This window comes from Hippopotamus amphibius, chromosome 16 (assembly GCF_030028045.1).
Source record: "Hippopotamus amphibius kiboko isolate mHipAmp2 chromosome 16, mHipAmp2.hap2, whole genome shotgun sequence".
In the NCBI taxonomy this organism is placed as follows: domain Eukaryota; kingdom Metazoa; phylum Chordata; class Mammalia; order Artiodactyla; family Hippopotamidae; genus Hippopotamus; species Hippopotamus amphibius.
The window spans coordinates 57,060,780-57,075,376 of record NC_080201.1 but is presented as its reverse complement, the minus strand read 5'-3'; the positions used below and the strand labels follow the sequence as shown (position 1 = coordinate 57,075,376).

The window sequence follows — 14,597 nt, the reverse complement described above, 5'->3', positions numbered from 1 at the left end:
TCATTTGACAGGTCAGGAAACTGAGGCACAGAGAGGTAAGGGGCTTGGCAGAGGTCACAGAGCCTGAGTGGCAGGGTTGGGATTTCAGAGTCCCTGTTCCTAACTGCCCCCAACAACAATTCTCCGGGACAGTGGTTTTCAAGGCACACCTAGCGCCCGTCAGTAATGGCGCTCCCTTTGCTCTCGCTGTGGGGAGCACCGGGCAGGTGCTCGTATGTGTGGCTCGGTTCCCTCCTCCATTCATTTAAGAAATGCTCACCGAGCATCTGCTGCAGGCAGGGACTGTTCTGGGGCTGGGGAGACAGCAGGGCTGGAACACAAACTCTCTGCCCTTGTGGGCTTTATGTTATAGTAGAGAGTATACATTATTGCAGAGAAGCGTTTACGTTATAGTGAGGAGTATACGTTATAAAGGGGCGTTTACGTTATAGTGAAGACAGGAAACAGGGAAAACAGGCAGCCTGGTCAGAGGGTGGTCAATGCTATCGAGAAATGCAAAGCAAGGAAGACGGCAGGGGAGGGCTGGAAGGAGTCAGCAAGGTGACCAACTTGTCCCGGTCTGCCTCGGACTGTCTCAGTTTTAAAACTGAAAGTCCCATCTCCCGAGAACCTCCGCGGTACTGGGTAAACTGGGCTGGTTGGTCACCCGAGGAGCGAGTCTAGACAAGTACGTGCAGGGTGTGCAACACTGAAGTGGCAGAGCGCACACGTGCCCTGGCCCAGCGCTCAACCACAGCGCTCGGATAAAGGGCTCCTACCAGCCCTGGGTTCCAGCTGAGGACGGGAGCTCAGAAGACTCGGAGAGGGGACCGCCCTTGCCCCAGGGACCCAGACCCATGTCCAACCATTCTAGAAACAGTGCTTCCAACCTGAGTTTCTCACGGGCCAAGAGGCCCCTCGCCCCTCCCCTACTCCTACCTGGTTTTCCTCTCTGTGTAGGGATGACCTGGCCCCATGTCCCTCTGGACTGACCCATAAACACAAGAGCTAAGATAATAATAACAACAACAACGGATATTTATGGAGTGCACACTCTGTGCAAAGCACATATTAACTGGTTTATTTGTCCTAATACACCTATAAAGTAACTATTATTCCCATTTTCCAGATGACAAAATCAAGGCTCAGCAGTTACAGGGACTTGCCCGGGGTTGGCACAAGGCCTGACACATACTTAGGGCTCCCCCCTCCCTAAACACCTGTTGATGGAATGAAGAAACTGGCTGCTTCAAGTCACACGGTGAGTAGCAAGGCGTGAGAGTGAAATCATGGCTATTTAAGGCCAAAGCCCAACTGAGTTCTGCCTTCCTGGACCTCGCTCATGTTACTTCCTCCTCTTCCTGCCTATCTGAATCTACCTACCCACTAATCCTTTTCAAACAAGTACAACATCCATCCCTCCAGAATAAGAGGTGGCCCACCCTAACCTCTCATATGCTGATGTCATTAGACTCACATGAGACAAAGGCTAATTTCTCTAATATGTAAAGAGTTTCTACAAATCAACAAGAAAATGACCAGTACCCCAAATTTGAAAATGGCCAAGGATACGAAAAGACAATTCCATAGAGAACACAAATAGCTCCAAATCTATAAAAATCTGCCCAGCCTCATTCATAGTAAGAGAAATGCAAATTAAAACAAAACAAGATACTGTTTTTCACCTACCCGATTGGCCAGGTTCAATATTGCTGAGGGTGGGGGCAAACAGGCACAGACCATATATTGCTGATAATCTGTTAAACCAATTGATACCCCATGGAGAGCAATTTGTCATATGTGTCAAAACTACAAATGCATATGCTCTTAGACCTAGCAATGTCCTTTTAAAGAGCTTCTCTCACAAAGAGACGTACACACAGAGTTGTTCTTTGAAGTCTTGTTCATCCACAGCTAAAGACCAAGTGACCTAAACTCCCAACAACAGCTGGCTAAATCAATAACAGTCCCTCCACAGAACAGAATACTATGCAGTCGTATAAAAGGATGAAGTACAGTCTCCAGGATGAACTTTTAAATGATAAAAGGTGCAGAATGCATGCAGGACATGCTATTGCTTGTGTAAAAATGGAAGGAGAGGAATCCAGATGTAACTTTGCTCGTCTCTGCGTGGGAAAGGAGTGTAAGAAACAGTGCTGGGGAGGGAACGCAGCAGAGGAGGCCTTGATCTAGACCTCTTGGTATCTTCCTTGAAATGTGAGCTACCTGAATATTACTTATCCAGATAGGAAAACGATCATTCTACAGCCTAATCCATTTCCTGCTGTGTGCATCTTGTGTCCCCGACTAGAGTGTGGGCTCCCGTGGGGCTGGCCCCGGTCTCAAGCATTCAAAGCTGTCAGGAGACCCTCGGGAAGTATCTGGGGAGCCAAAGAGAGCGCCGTTTCCCAAGCCAGCGAGACAGAGAGGCAGGCAGGGCAGCCAGAGAGCGAGCGGAGGGAGCAGGGGGTGGGGGGGTGAGGGGCAGGGCTGGTCTGCGCTGGGACATAGGCTGCTGGGGTTCGTCTACCTGGGGGGCCGGCACCGGGGAGGCCTGGCTGTCGGGGGCCTGAGGGCCAAGGCCAGATCCTTTGGCGACGGGGGTGGTCGGGGCTGGGTCTTGGGCGGGAGGTGGGGCGCTGACTATGACCGAGGCGGGCACGGAGAGGTGGGGGCCCTCTGTGGAGGGGGGCTGCTGGCTCCTCTCCTGAAATGGGCAGCCCGCACAGGGTCAGAGACCATCCCCATGGACCCGCGGCCTCCCGACCCTGACACCCCACCCCCACTGATGCTCCGGGGAAGTGGGGGGTGGGGGACCAGTTGAGAGACACTGAGAGGCTGGACGCTGAGGTCAGGGGGCCTTGGAAGGGAGCCCCAGGGTCCTGGAGGCCACAATTGGGGCAGCTCTGTCCCCTCAGTCCCATGAGTTGCCTTCCAGCTCCACCCCAAAGTCCGTCTCTCCCGCCGTCTGTCTGTCCGTGTCTCACCCACTCTCTGTGACCCCTCTCCAACCCTCCTGCAAGAGGGCAGTCTGTCTTGTCAGTCGGCCAGTCCCTCTCCTCGTCTGTCTGGCCCTCTCCTTGTCTGTCTGTCAGTCAGTCGTCTCCTGTCACCCTCAGGCCTCCTCTTCGGGGACCTGGAGCAGGGAGGCCATCTCTGAGATGCTCTCCTGAATCTGCGGGACCCTCCCCACTTGCTGCTTCAACCACATCTGGTTCCAGCTCTCGGCCCCTCCCCGCACAGCACCCCCTGCCCTGCCCGGCCGCCCTGGTTACCTGGGGCAGGAACATCTGCAGGGAGTCCTGAGTGAGGATGGCCGCGGCGGCGGCAGAGGGCGGCTGTCCCAAGACAATCTTCTCCGGGCTGGACGCCAGGCCTGGGCTGGGCTGGGGGGTGGTGGCCTGAGGTGGGGCAGCGGCCTGTGGGGTGGGGGCCTGCGGGGGCTGTGCCTGCGGCTGCTGGAGGCCCAGAGGCAGCGGCGTGCTGGCCGCGGGGGGCGCCGGGGGCGCCGGCTGCACCGTGAGCACGGGCGCCGCCTCCCCAGCGGCGGCAGGGGTGGCAGGCTGCACCAGACCGTCGGGGGTGTTGAGCATGGCCACGGCGCTGGGGGGCAGGGTGACCCCCTGGAGGACGGTAGTGGCGGCGGGGCCGGCGGGGGCCGGCTGGCTCTGCGTGGACAGGCTGCCCGCGGCCAGCGACACAGGCATCTGGAAGAGCGCCGGCTGGCCCACCTGGATGGGGGCGGCCGAGAGGATGTGGGCTGCACTGTGGGCCCCCGAGTGGGGGGCCAGCACGGGGCCCAGGCTCAGCGGGCCTGCCAGGTTCTGGTTGGTGAGGATGGGGTTGGCGATGAGCGGTCCGCCCGCGTGGGGGGCTGCGGCCGCCAGGATCTGCCCACCCACGTTGGCCGGCAGGGCCGAGAGCGGCTGGGGGAGCTGGACCGCCGACGTGCCGGGCAGCAAGAACTGGTTCTGGCCCGGCAGCATGTGCTGGGCGGGGATGACGATGCTGCTGCCTTGGTTCAGGAGGTGCACGCTCATGGGCTTGCTCAGGGCCCCGGGGGGCTGCGGCGGGGCCGCCCCCGTGGTGGTGGCAGGAGGCTGCTTGAAGACATTCGCCTGCAGAGCAGGCGCCGGGAAGCCCGACAGCACCACGTTCTGGCCGGCCTTGCCCGCGGCCATGAACGTCAGGTTCTGGGGGGCCTTGGGCGGCTGCGGGAGGCCCCCCGCCTCACCCTGGATGGTGAGCGTGGCGCCCGCGGGGGCGAACGGCTTGGGTGTCAGCTGGTAGAGCTTGGGGGGCAGCACGCCGGCAGGCTTGGGCTGGATGGGCGTGGGCGTGCGGTGCAGGATCACGTTGGGTGCCGGGACCAGGGGCGACGTGCCGAGGCCCGGGGCCACCGCCAGCGGCTGTCCCGACGGCGCCCCGCTGGCCACGGCGGTGGCGGCTCCTGCCCCTCCGAACACCGAGTTCCCGTTGAGCGTGGTGGCCACGGCGGCGGGGAGGTTCTTCTGGATGACCAGGCCAGCCCCCTGGGGCGAGACGCCAGCGGATGCCAGGGTCACTGGCTCCGAAGGGCCGGCCGCCGAGGCCAGATAGCCGCTGACGGGCACCTGCTTGGCCAGGAGCTGGGAGGTGGGCGGGTTGAGTGCCATGACGGGCTGGCCCACCACCTGGATGGGGGCCAGGCCGAGGGTGGCCGCCGTGGCGCCCCCGGGGCTGCCGTTGGGTAGGCCCTGGAGGCCCGGGATGGGCTGCAGGGTCACGTTGCCCAGGCCCACGGGCTGCAGGAAGGGCTGGACGCTGAGGGCTTTGCTGACCACGTCCTGGGGCGGCACCAGCGCCTGGTGGGTCAGCACGGTGGGCGGGGCCTGCAGCCCCAACAGGTCAGCGCCCCCAGGGAAGAGGGCCTGGGGCCCCGCGGCCACAGCGGCAGCCCCCCCGGCCCCCGCCGGGCCGGCCCCGCCATCTGCAGGCTGCAGGGTGGGCAGCTGGAAGGGGCCCAGGTCCAGCTCGGCCTCAGCTTCGAGTGTCTGCTCAGTGATGTTGGCCTCCTGGAGGCTCTGCTGGAGGATGTCGCAGGGCTGGTCGGCTCCCCCGCCGCCCCCACCGCCGCCCCCTGCTGCGGGCGAGCCCAGGATGTCATCTTCCAGGAAGTCGAGGTCCACACTAGGGGCCGGCTGGCTGGGCTCTGGGTTCAAGTGGTTGCCAGAAGCTTCTTGCACATGGAGCTGGAGGCCAGGTAAGGCGGGAAGGAGAGAGCCGAGGTTAGCAAGGGGCTGGGCTCGGGGCATCGCTGAAGCACAGGGCACTCAGTGTCAGGGCGGCAGGGATAGAAAGAACCTTCTGTCTAGAAGTGGCCGGACCCAGGTTCAAATCCCAGCTTTGCCAGGGCTGAGCTGGGCAACCTGGGGCTTGCTTCATCTGGCCTGTTTCCCCATCTGCGCACATCAGCAGAATGTAATAAAAACCACTTTGTAAACAGCCATACAGACCCATAATACTTATCTGCAATTCCAAAACCCAAAAGGCTCTGAGAACTGCAAAAGTTTTGATAACTTGAGGCTGTAAAGCCTGACTGGAACTCAGGTGATGCTCTGAGGGAAGGGCGTAATTCATCCCCGTAACGTGACGTGCCTTACGTTTGACCATAAAAAAGTGATTACGTGACACACAGCACACGTATCCTCTATACCACCTTTCCAGAACCTGAAAAGCCCTGAATTTCGAAACAAGCCTGGCCCCAGAGGTGTCGGATGAAAGATCACCGTTCTGTTCAAGGCAGCTGTGGCAGCAGCTACGGGATGGGAGCCTTACTCGGTGCCAAGTGCACCGTGAGTCTGATGTTTCTTAAATGCTTTCCAAGACTCTGACCCAGGACGCGAATGTATAATCAATACATGTTTGCATTTTTGAACAAATGTTCCACAAGTAATAGTTATGCCAATGGCACGGAATACCCAACTGATACGTGACCAGATAATGGATCAAAGCCTGTGGTTTGAAAGATTCTGAGTTAAGCCATGCGGAGGGCTCAGAGCGGTACCTGGCCCCTCGCTGGCAGGCGAGGAACATCATCGATCATTGTTAGTCATTATTATCACTGCCCATGTCATTGTGAATAACAGCCCAGCGAGGCGGGCCCTGCGCCCTCCTCGCCTCCCAGATGGGGAGGGGGTCACCCTGCTGCTGAGTGGAGAGCAGTGCCTGGCGGGACGGGGCTCCGGCTCAGCCCCCAGTCGAGGACCAGGTGATGCTGAGTTCCTAACCGCTAAATGGCCGTAACCAAACCCGCCTCCTAGGACAGTCGTGAGGTTCACCGACACCACATATGCGAGGTGCTGATAACCTGACCAGGGACCTTACGCGTAATAAAAGAGGACGGCCCGGGTAAGAATAATGCATGTTGTTACTGGTCTATAAATGCAGGAACATGAACATAATGTTTATTTGTTGGGTTCTGGATTTAATCATTTATATGATGCCAGATAAATTATTCGGACTATATTATTATGGCTCTTGTGAGGATTACATGAAAATTACCGCAAAGGGCCTGGCATATGATAGGTATTCAGGAAGTGATAGTTACGATGATGAAGAGGGAGGAGGGGGGACTGAGAGCGCGCGAGAAGGAGGGGGGGAAAGGCGGGGGAGGGACGGGGAGAGAAGGGGGGAGGGGAGAGGCCACAGAAGAAGAAGAGGGAAGGACGACTGGCACTGAGTAATGGGCCTGGCACACAGTGGGTGCTCAATAAAAGCCCACTGCGCTCCCTGCTCTGGACTTTGCTCACCACCCTGCCTTCATGCACCAGGTGGAGACTGAGGCCCGCAGCAGTCGATCCCCTTCCCCCAGGTCACACCCCAGGGACAGGACCCCAAGCCCCCCCAGGCCCTGCTCCTCAGAAGCACCCCCCCCATCCCTGCCCTCCATGAACTCCAGATCCAGCCTCTGCCTCCGCACCAGCTCTGCAGCGGCTGACCCACCAGGCCAGGGACTCGGGACCTGGCACCTCCTTCTTTGAGGGGCCTGTGGGCACCGCTGGGGGTCCAGCAGCTCCGGCCTCACCTCCACCCCGCACGGCTCTCAGGGACGGCCCCTGGCCCCCTGCCCCACTGGCTACTGCCATGGGCGACCTGGGTGATGCCTGGAGCCCACCGCCCACCCTGAGCCCCCAGGCCACTTACCCCAGGACCTTCATAGAAGGCACTTTGGGCCTCCCCGGGATTATCCAGGAGGTCATCACTGTCGAGCTGCAACAAGACCCGCCCCCACCCAAGGTCAAAGGTCAGCTGGGCAGTGGGCCGGCCCACGCTCTAGAACAAAAACCAATTTAGGGTTATATGGGACAAAAAAGATGAAGATGAGGTTGGGGGTGGGGAGGAGGTTCGAGAGGTACAGGAAATTCTGCCTCCAGGAAAGAGGTCCCAAAGAAAGGGGCGTGGCTTCAAGTTTAAAACCCAAGGCAGGGACTTTCCTGGTGGCACAGTGGTTAAGAATCCGCCTGCCAATGCAGGGGACACGGGTTTGATCCCTGGTCCGGGAAGATCCCACATGCCGTGGAGCAACTAAGCCCGTGCAGCCCAAGCACCCACATGCCCCGCCACCCAGGCGCCTAATGTGCGTGCTGGTCCGTGTCTGGGCGCACAGGGACCTGCCTCGTTGTCGATGCCTAGAACAGGCCCTAAGTTCCTGCTGCGTGTCTGTCCACAGCCAAGCTTCCCCAGTTTTCTCTCTCCAGCTGATCTCTTTCCAGAACCCCAGACTGGTATATCCAACAGCCGCTGCTGGACTTCTGGAATCTGCCCCAAACTCCCAGTTTCAAATGGTACCACAACCCACTCGGTCGCTCAGGTCAAGTCCAAGAGGCCTTCTGGACACTCTTTCTTCCTTACCATCTAATCCACCAGCAGGTCAAGTGACACTGCCTCCCAGACAGATCCCAAAGCCAGTGCCTGGCACCTCCTCCACTGCCTGCCCCAGGGCCCAGGCCACCATCCTCCCATTGCACTGGGCTCTGCTCCACAAATTATTTGATCTGTCCCCTCTCAAGGAGCGGACCTCCCTTCCCTCCCTGTGAGTGTGGGTGGGCTTCGTGACTTGCTTCTAGTGAATGCAGTATGACAGAAGTGACAACGTGTGACTTTAGAGACTAGGTCATAAAAGGCACTGAGCTTCCTTCTGGCTCTCTCCCTTGGGTCACTCACTCTGGGGGAACCAGCTGCCATGTCATGTCTCAAGCAATCCTACGGGAAGGCCCATATGGTGAGGAGCTGAAGCCTCCAGCCAACAGCCATAGGAGTGACTCATTGTGGAAGCATGTCCCCTGGCCCCAGAAAAGCCCTCAGGTGACAGTGGCTCCCTCCAACATCCTGACTGCTACTCAGGGGAGACCCTGAGCCAGACACCCAGCTAAGCCACTCCCCGATTCCCGACCCTCAGAAACTGAGAGCTCTGACAAATGTTGTTTTAAGTCACTAAGTGTTGGAATAACTTGTTATGCAGTCACAGGTAAATGATACAGCTCCTTATGGCTCAAAAGATGTCCACTCTTCTCCGCTTTGTTCCATTCTCTGGAGTACAGATAGAATATGGCATTTTCCTGCTTAATAGCCCGTCAGAACTGCCTGTCACATTCCGAATAAAGTCCAAACTCCTTGACCAAGGTCCTCCAGGCCCTGCATGACCTGGTGACTTTTGTCCACTCCAGTCTCACCACCTACTAATTTTCCCGTCATTCTGGTGCCACTGGTCTTCTTTCTCAAACTTTCCCACTTTCCTACCTGTCCTTCCCATGCTCAGAGCACCATGGGCACCTCCCTTTGATCCTTCGGGTTCACGTTCAATGTTACCTCCCTGCCAATACCAGCTAAAGAAGCCCCTGCCCCCGCCTCCCATTCATTTTCTTCTAAACCTCTTTTGTTGTGCGAGTGACATTATTATTTCTTATGCTGTTCTGCATGGTGCTTTCCACCATCATTTTTATTAGTTCTTGGTTGCTTTGTTTACCAAGGAAATGTGTATGGTGTGAGGACAGGGATTTGCCATCTCTTTCACTCTCCACCATAACCCTGGGGCCCGGCTCATGGAAGGCACGTGGCAGATGTCTACTGAATCAGGGGGGCGTGTCTCTCAGCTCCCAATTCCATAGCCCCCCTGCCCTGGGGACGCCTCCCCCCGCCCCACCACTCACCTTCTCGGATCCATGTAAGAAGTCATTGAGGGCCTGAGGGTCACTGAAAGAGAGAAGGAGAGAGACACTTGAGGAGATGAGGGACAGAGGAGGGTAGGGAGAGGGTAGGGGAGGGTGGGGAGCCCATTACTCACCAAATCACGTCTAGTAAGCATCTCCCATCCTCATCATCCATCGCCACTGGATGGGGTGGGGCAGGAAGAGGGCAAGGGAGACAAGTTAGATGTCGGCAGTGTGCCAGGATCCGCCCTGCAAGGACCATTCCCTGGGGCCATGACCCCTGAAGGGGTGAGGGTTTCTGTTCCCTTAAGTCTGTGGGCGTGGGTGGGGCGGGGCAGGTGCCCTGCCTGCTAGAACCTCCTGAGCAGAGAGACACAGCGGCCTTTTCCTCCTCTCTCTCTCTCCCAGCGTCTGATGATGACGATGATGACACCAACCCAGACTAAGTGAGCCCTGATCACGTGCAGGCCCTGTGCTGAGTGCTTCACACACATGTAACTCACTTAATCTCCACAGTACCCCGCGAGGTGGGCCCTACCGCCCCTGCTTTGCAGATGAGTAAACGGAAGAGCAGAGGCCATGGTTCTCCAACTCCCAGCTAGCAGGTGGCAGAGCCAGGCCCGAACCCTGAAGTCTGGCCCCGAGCCTGTGCTCTGCACCATCACACTGTCCTACATGTGACCGGGTGAAGGAGGGAGGGAGGGGAGGCGGCATGAAGGGGCCCAGGTTCTGGGTCTCCCTGGAAGACAACACGTAGCGCGGTTCTCAAGGAAGGGAAGAGAGAGGGAGAGGGACCAGGAGGGTGGGTGCTCTGAGTCAGAGGAGCCACCAGAGCCGGGCTGAGCCTGCAGAATGATGAGGATGAGGACGGCTAACATTTGTCCCGTGCTGACCACGCGCCAGGCACTGTCCCAAGCGTTTCACAAATGTTAGCTTGTTCAGCCCCCATGGGGGAGGGATGCTGTGTGTCCCATTTCACAAATGAGAAAACTGAATGTCTCTGCACTTGCTCAACCGCCCCTCTCCCACCTAACCTCCATGGCTCCAAACATCCCACCAAGCTTCCATGCGCCCATCTTTCCAAACGTCCACCTCACGATCCACCTTCCCAAACACACAAATTGACCCCCCCTTCCATCTGCTCATCCTTGCATCAGCCCACACAGCCTTCCCTCCCAACCACGCAGGCTGGACACGGTGAGAAACCACACACAATTCCAGCTCAGGGCCACGGAGTCCTTACCCTCTTTTTTTTTCACTTCGGGACGGGGACGGGGCTGGTCCTGACCTCGCTGAGGACGTCGTGACTTGGTGGACTCCCCGCCCCCTCAAAACACACACACAAAATCTCACCTGTGCCCTCAGCTGGGTCACAACCCCTCACCCCCGAGAGCATTCTCTGAACTTCCCAATCACCACCCCAACCCCCACGGCCCTCCACAGCGCTGTGACATAAAGAATCTTGGGGAGCGACCCCACGTGGTTAGTTCAGGGTCTTCTCTGAACAGTACCTTGGAGAGTCTGATGAAAGCAAAGACCCTCTTGCCAGTACCATGTATGTAGGCCAGAAATGTTACATGTTCTTCCCCAGGGTTCACAGGACACACACACATACACACACACACGTACACACTTCATGGACCCTGGGTTAACAAGCCCAGCCTAGAACAGAAACACGCAGCCCCAGAGCCTCACACACCAATCACCATCCCCTCTAGAGCTGGCCCCAGCAACTGTCCCCAGAGAGGCCCTTTCAAGGCTCTTGCTGCGTCGGGCGGTGGTGACAACACACTCTCTCCAGCTTCGTATCCCCGCCCCCACCCCAGATCCTGCCTGCAGATGGCATGGAGGCAGGGGGATGGCCCGCATGACCCTGAGGGCCCAGGCTGGAGAGGATGGGGCTGAAGGATGTGGCTAAATCAGGTTTTGCCAACAAGGAATGTCCTTCTGGGGAGGTGGACAGGGGACCACAGCCCCTGGGGGAACAAGCAGGAGGCTTGGCTGGTTACCTGTGCTACAAACGAATCATGAAGGGAAGGAGGGCGCGTCCACTCCAGGTCTACGCGGGGCCCCCAGCTGGGGACTTGGGGAGTGTCCTTTCGGGGGCCAGCTGTGGAGAGAGAAGGAGAAAGAGGCTGTGAGTGAGACAGTCAGTGAAAAGGAGAAACATGTAGCCAGAGAGAGGAGAAGTCAAATACAAGTTTAAAAACCACAGGAAACAGCACTGTACATTATCACATATATATCTGCAGACATACTGCACTATATCTACATATAGTGTATACACACACACACACATATCATGCAAAAGCATATAACATTATATGATATAATCCATCGGCGCTTCAATCTAGCAAAATACAATCGGGTCTCCTCATCTGAGGTGCTTATGTTTAATAAGGTCACCATGAATTCACGGTTATGGCCATGGAGCCGCCGGCCCTAGGGAAACACAGGGTTAGCTTCCTGCCAGCCTCTGGTCCCATTCTCATCAACTCATCAACACGTCACCTTGGCGTCTGTGTGTTTCTGTTTAGAGACACCTTGTATAACGTAAATCGTTGATTCACTCACACTGAGCTCACAGCCAACAGTGCTTGTAACTCGTGCCTGAGGGCAGCTCATCTCACACACGTAACTTCTCCATAAAGCACATCGCAGCCCTCTTGCAATTACAAACACTGGGTGGCCCTTCAGCCCTACACGGGAGGGGCCATCTTTAACAGCAAAACCACCAACAAAAAGCACAGAAGTGCAAAACAACGGGCACTAAAGAGGATGCTTGTTTACCGCACTCGAGCTGAATGGAGAAGGCAGAGGGTCACTGCGTGCAACCTCAGCTGGGAGCACGTGCTTCGGACGACTCAGACGTCTCACGGCTCTGCATGTGTCCACGAGTGACCAGGAAAGCACCCGTGAGTATCGGTTTGGGGGTTACGGATGTCAGCGAGGAGGTGGATTCGCAAATAAGGAATCCACGAATAACGAGGACAGGCCTGATGACAAGAATGGTGGTGGTGGTGGTGGTGACGGCTGCAGGTTTTAGGTACTCTGCGCATATCGGCCTGTTTTACCGTCTCTGAATCCCTACTGAGGCAGGTCTTTTTTTTTTTTGGCTGCACCATGCAGCAAGCGGGATCTTTAGTTCCCTGACCAGGGGTCGAACCTGCGCCCCGTGCAGTGGAAGCGCGGAGTCTGGACCACCGGGGAAGTCCTGCAGGTGCCCTTCTCAGCCCCACTGTGCAGATGAGGAAGGTGAGGCTCCAAACAGTGAGTCACATGCCCGAGACCCCTCCAGGGGTCGTGGCCAGGCTGGGGTCTGAGCCAAGGCCGGCTGACTCCAGAGTCCCCGCCCTTAACCACTATCCCACAGACAGTCCTCTCTTCATGTTGTTTCTCTTCAAAATGTGACGCAAACATGGCCACAGCTCAAGATAAGGCGAAGCTGGGTGACAGCCTTTGTTAGCATTTTGTGAATGCTTGCAATAGCTCAGATCCAAGAAAGCGATAAAGCAAGTGGATGGAAGAGAGAGAGGAGGAATGGGAGCTGCTTCTCCTTTTTATGGAGAGCCCCAGGCCCTGGAAAGATCTAGAAAGCATCTGTCACAAGACCCTGGGACACGGGATTCTGGCCCATCTAGATCCTAGGTGCACTGCCCTGGCCTGGAGGTGATCCCAGCTCCACGTGGGTTCTCCCCTCCTCCCTGCCCCAAGCTTCGGGTGTGGCCCAAGTTCTGCAAACCTCAGACCAGAACTAGAGCCAGCAGGCGGGTGTTTCCTGAACAGGGCTCTCCAAATGGGTTCTGCGGGTGAATGTCCAGCGGAAGGCTACAGCCTGAGAGAATTTACCTGTGTGTTTTCATTCTGATGGGAACAGCAGAGCAATGGACGAGGGGGACTTTCCGGGGAGAGGGCAAGGTTCTGCACAATGATGGCGCGTGGGTTACACGGGGGTTTAAAAATTCACAGCCCAGACTTGTGTATGTCAACACGTGTCAATGCAGCGCATGTTAATTTTACCTTTAAAAGACTGTACAAAAGAAATCATGAGCATGGAGCGGTGGTGGGCAGGGCCAGAGCTAACGGACATGGTGAATGTTGCTGACTGTTAAAGCTGGATGATGGCTACCGGGGGCTTCGTCACACTGTTCTAGTCACTTTGCACACTTCTGAAAGTTTCCATAGTAAAAAGAAAACGACTTCCCTGCTGGCGCAGTGGTTAAGAATCCACCTGCCAATGCAGGAGACATGGGTTAGATCCCTGGTTGGGGAAGATCCCAACCTCGGAGCAACTAAGCCCGTGCGCCACAATGACTGAGCTTGTGCTCTAGAGGCCTCGAGCCACAGCTACTGAGCCCAAGTGCTGTAACTACTGGAGCCCACGTGCCTAGAGCCCATGCTCCGCAATAAGAGAAGCCATCACAATGAGAAGCCCGTGCATCGCAATGAAGAGTACCCCCTGTGCGACATTACCAAAGAAAGCCCACGCACAGCAATGAAAGTCTAATGCAACCAATAAATAAATAAATAAAATTTTAAAAAAAATCAGTTGCCACTCACATTAAAAAAAAATTTTTTTTAAATAAAAAGAAAAGAATTCATCAATGATCAGCAGGTCTGGGGTTCCTCAGAGAATGGGTCCCCCATTCAGGTGCCAGGGTTGGCATCTATATCGTCTATTAGGTTGATGCCAAGAGGCCCAGCCTGGGGTGACGGTTCTGGGGTTGGAGTTAGCAGTTCAAATCCCCACTTCCCCATACATGCGCTGGGCGACCTGGGACAAGTGCCTTCACCTCTCTGGGCTTCAGTGTCCTCATCTGTAAAGTGGGCATAATCATAGTGCTTGTTTTCGCACATGGCAGTGGAGAGGCTCGCAGGCCTTCAGTCCTCAGGTGTAGCAACGTATCATTTTAGCTGCCATTGTGAATCTTATCTAGTGTGGCAACTCCCAAAGCTTTCTGGCTACAGCACAGTCAGGTTGGACAAAAGCTCCCAGGCCTCAGCCTTCCCACCTGGTGCCAGTTGCCACATTTGGCCCTTGAGCACATTTTGGAAGGGCTTATACCCAAAGCAACAGAAATAAAAGCAAAAAATAAACAAATGGGACCTAATCAAACTTACAAACTTTTGCACAGCAAAGGAAACCATAAACAAAAGGAAAAGACAACCTATGGACTAGGAGAAAATATTTTGCCAATGATGTGACCAACAAGGGCTTCATTTTCAAAATATATAAACAGCTTATACCACTCAATAACAAAAAACAACCCAATCAGAAAGTGGGCAGAAGACCTAAATAGTCATTTCTCCAAAGAAGACATACAGATGGCCAACAGGCATATGAAAAGATGCTCAACATCGCTAATTATCAGAGAAATGCAAATCAAAATTCTCATGAGGTACCACCTCACACCGGTCAAAATGGCC

General features: G+C 56.2%; 1 protein-coding gene across 7 annotated transcripts in view; it reads right to left on the bottom strand.

The window, feature by feature from the left end:
* The window catches only part of BICRA (BRD4 interacting chromatin remodeling complex associated protein), an 80,811-nt gene that overhangs the window by 12,382 nt on the left and 53,832 nt on the right, over positions 1–14,597 (bottom strand). For 6 of the 7 annotated variants that reach the window (XM_057712158.1, XM_057712156.1, XM_057712162.1 and 3 more), the window contains 6 exons: positions 11,180–11,280; positions 9,305–9,350; positions 9,171–9,213; positions 7,165–7,230; positions 3,255–5,210; positions 2,510–2,686 (listed from right to left, as the gene is read on the bottom strand). In XM_057712158.1, coding sequence (XP_057568141.1) covers positions 2,510–2,686; positions 3,255–5,210; positions 7,165–7,230; positions 9,171–9,213; positions 9,305–9,345 — 2,283 coding nt within the window. In that variant the 5' untranslated portion in view covers positions 9,346–9,350; positions 11,180–11,280. The remainder of the gene's footprint in view (positions 1–2,509; positions 2,687–3,254; positions 5,211–7,164; positions 7,231–9,170; positions 9,214–9,304; positions 9,351–11,179; positions 11,281–14,597) is intronic. The other variant, XM_057712161.1, reaches the window with a different exon arrangement.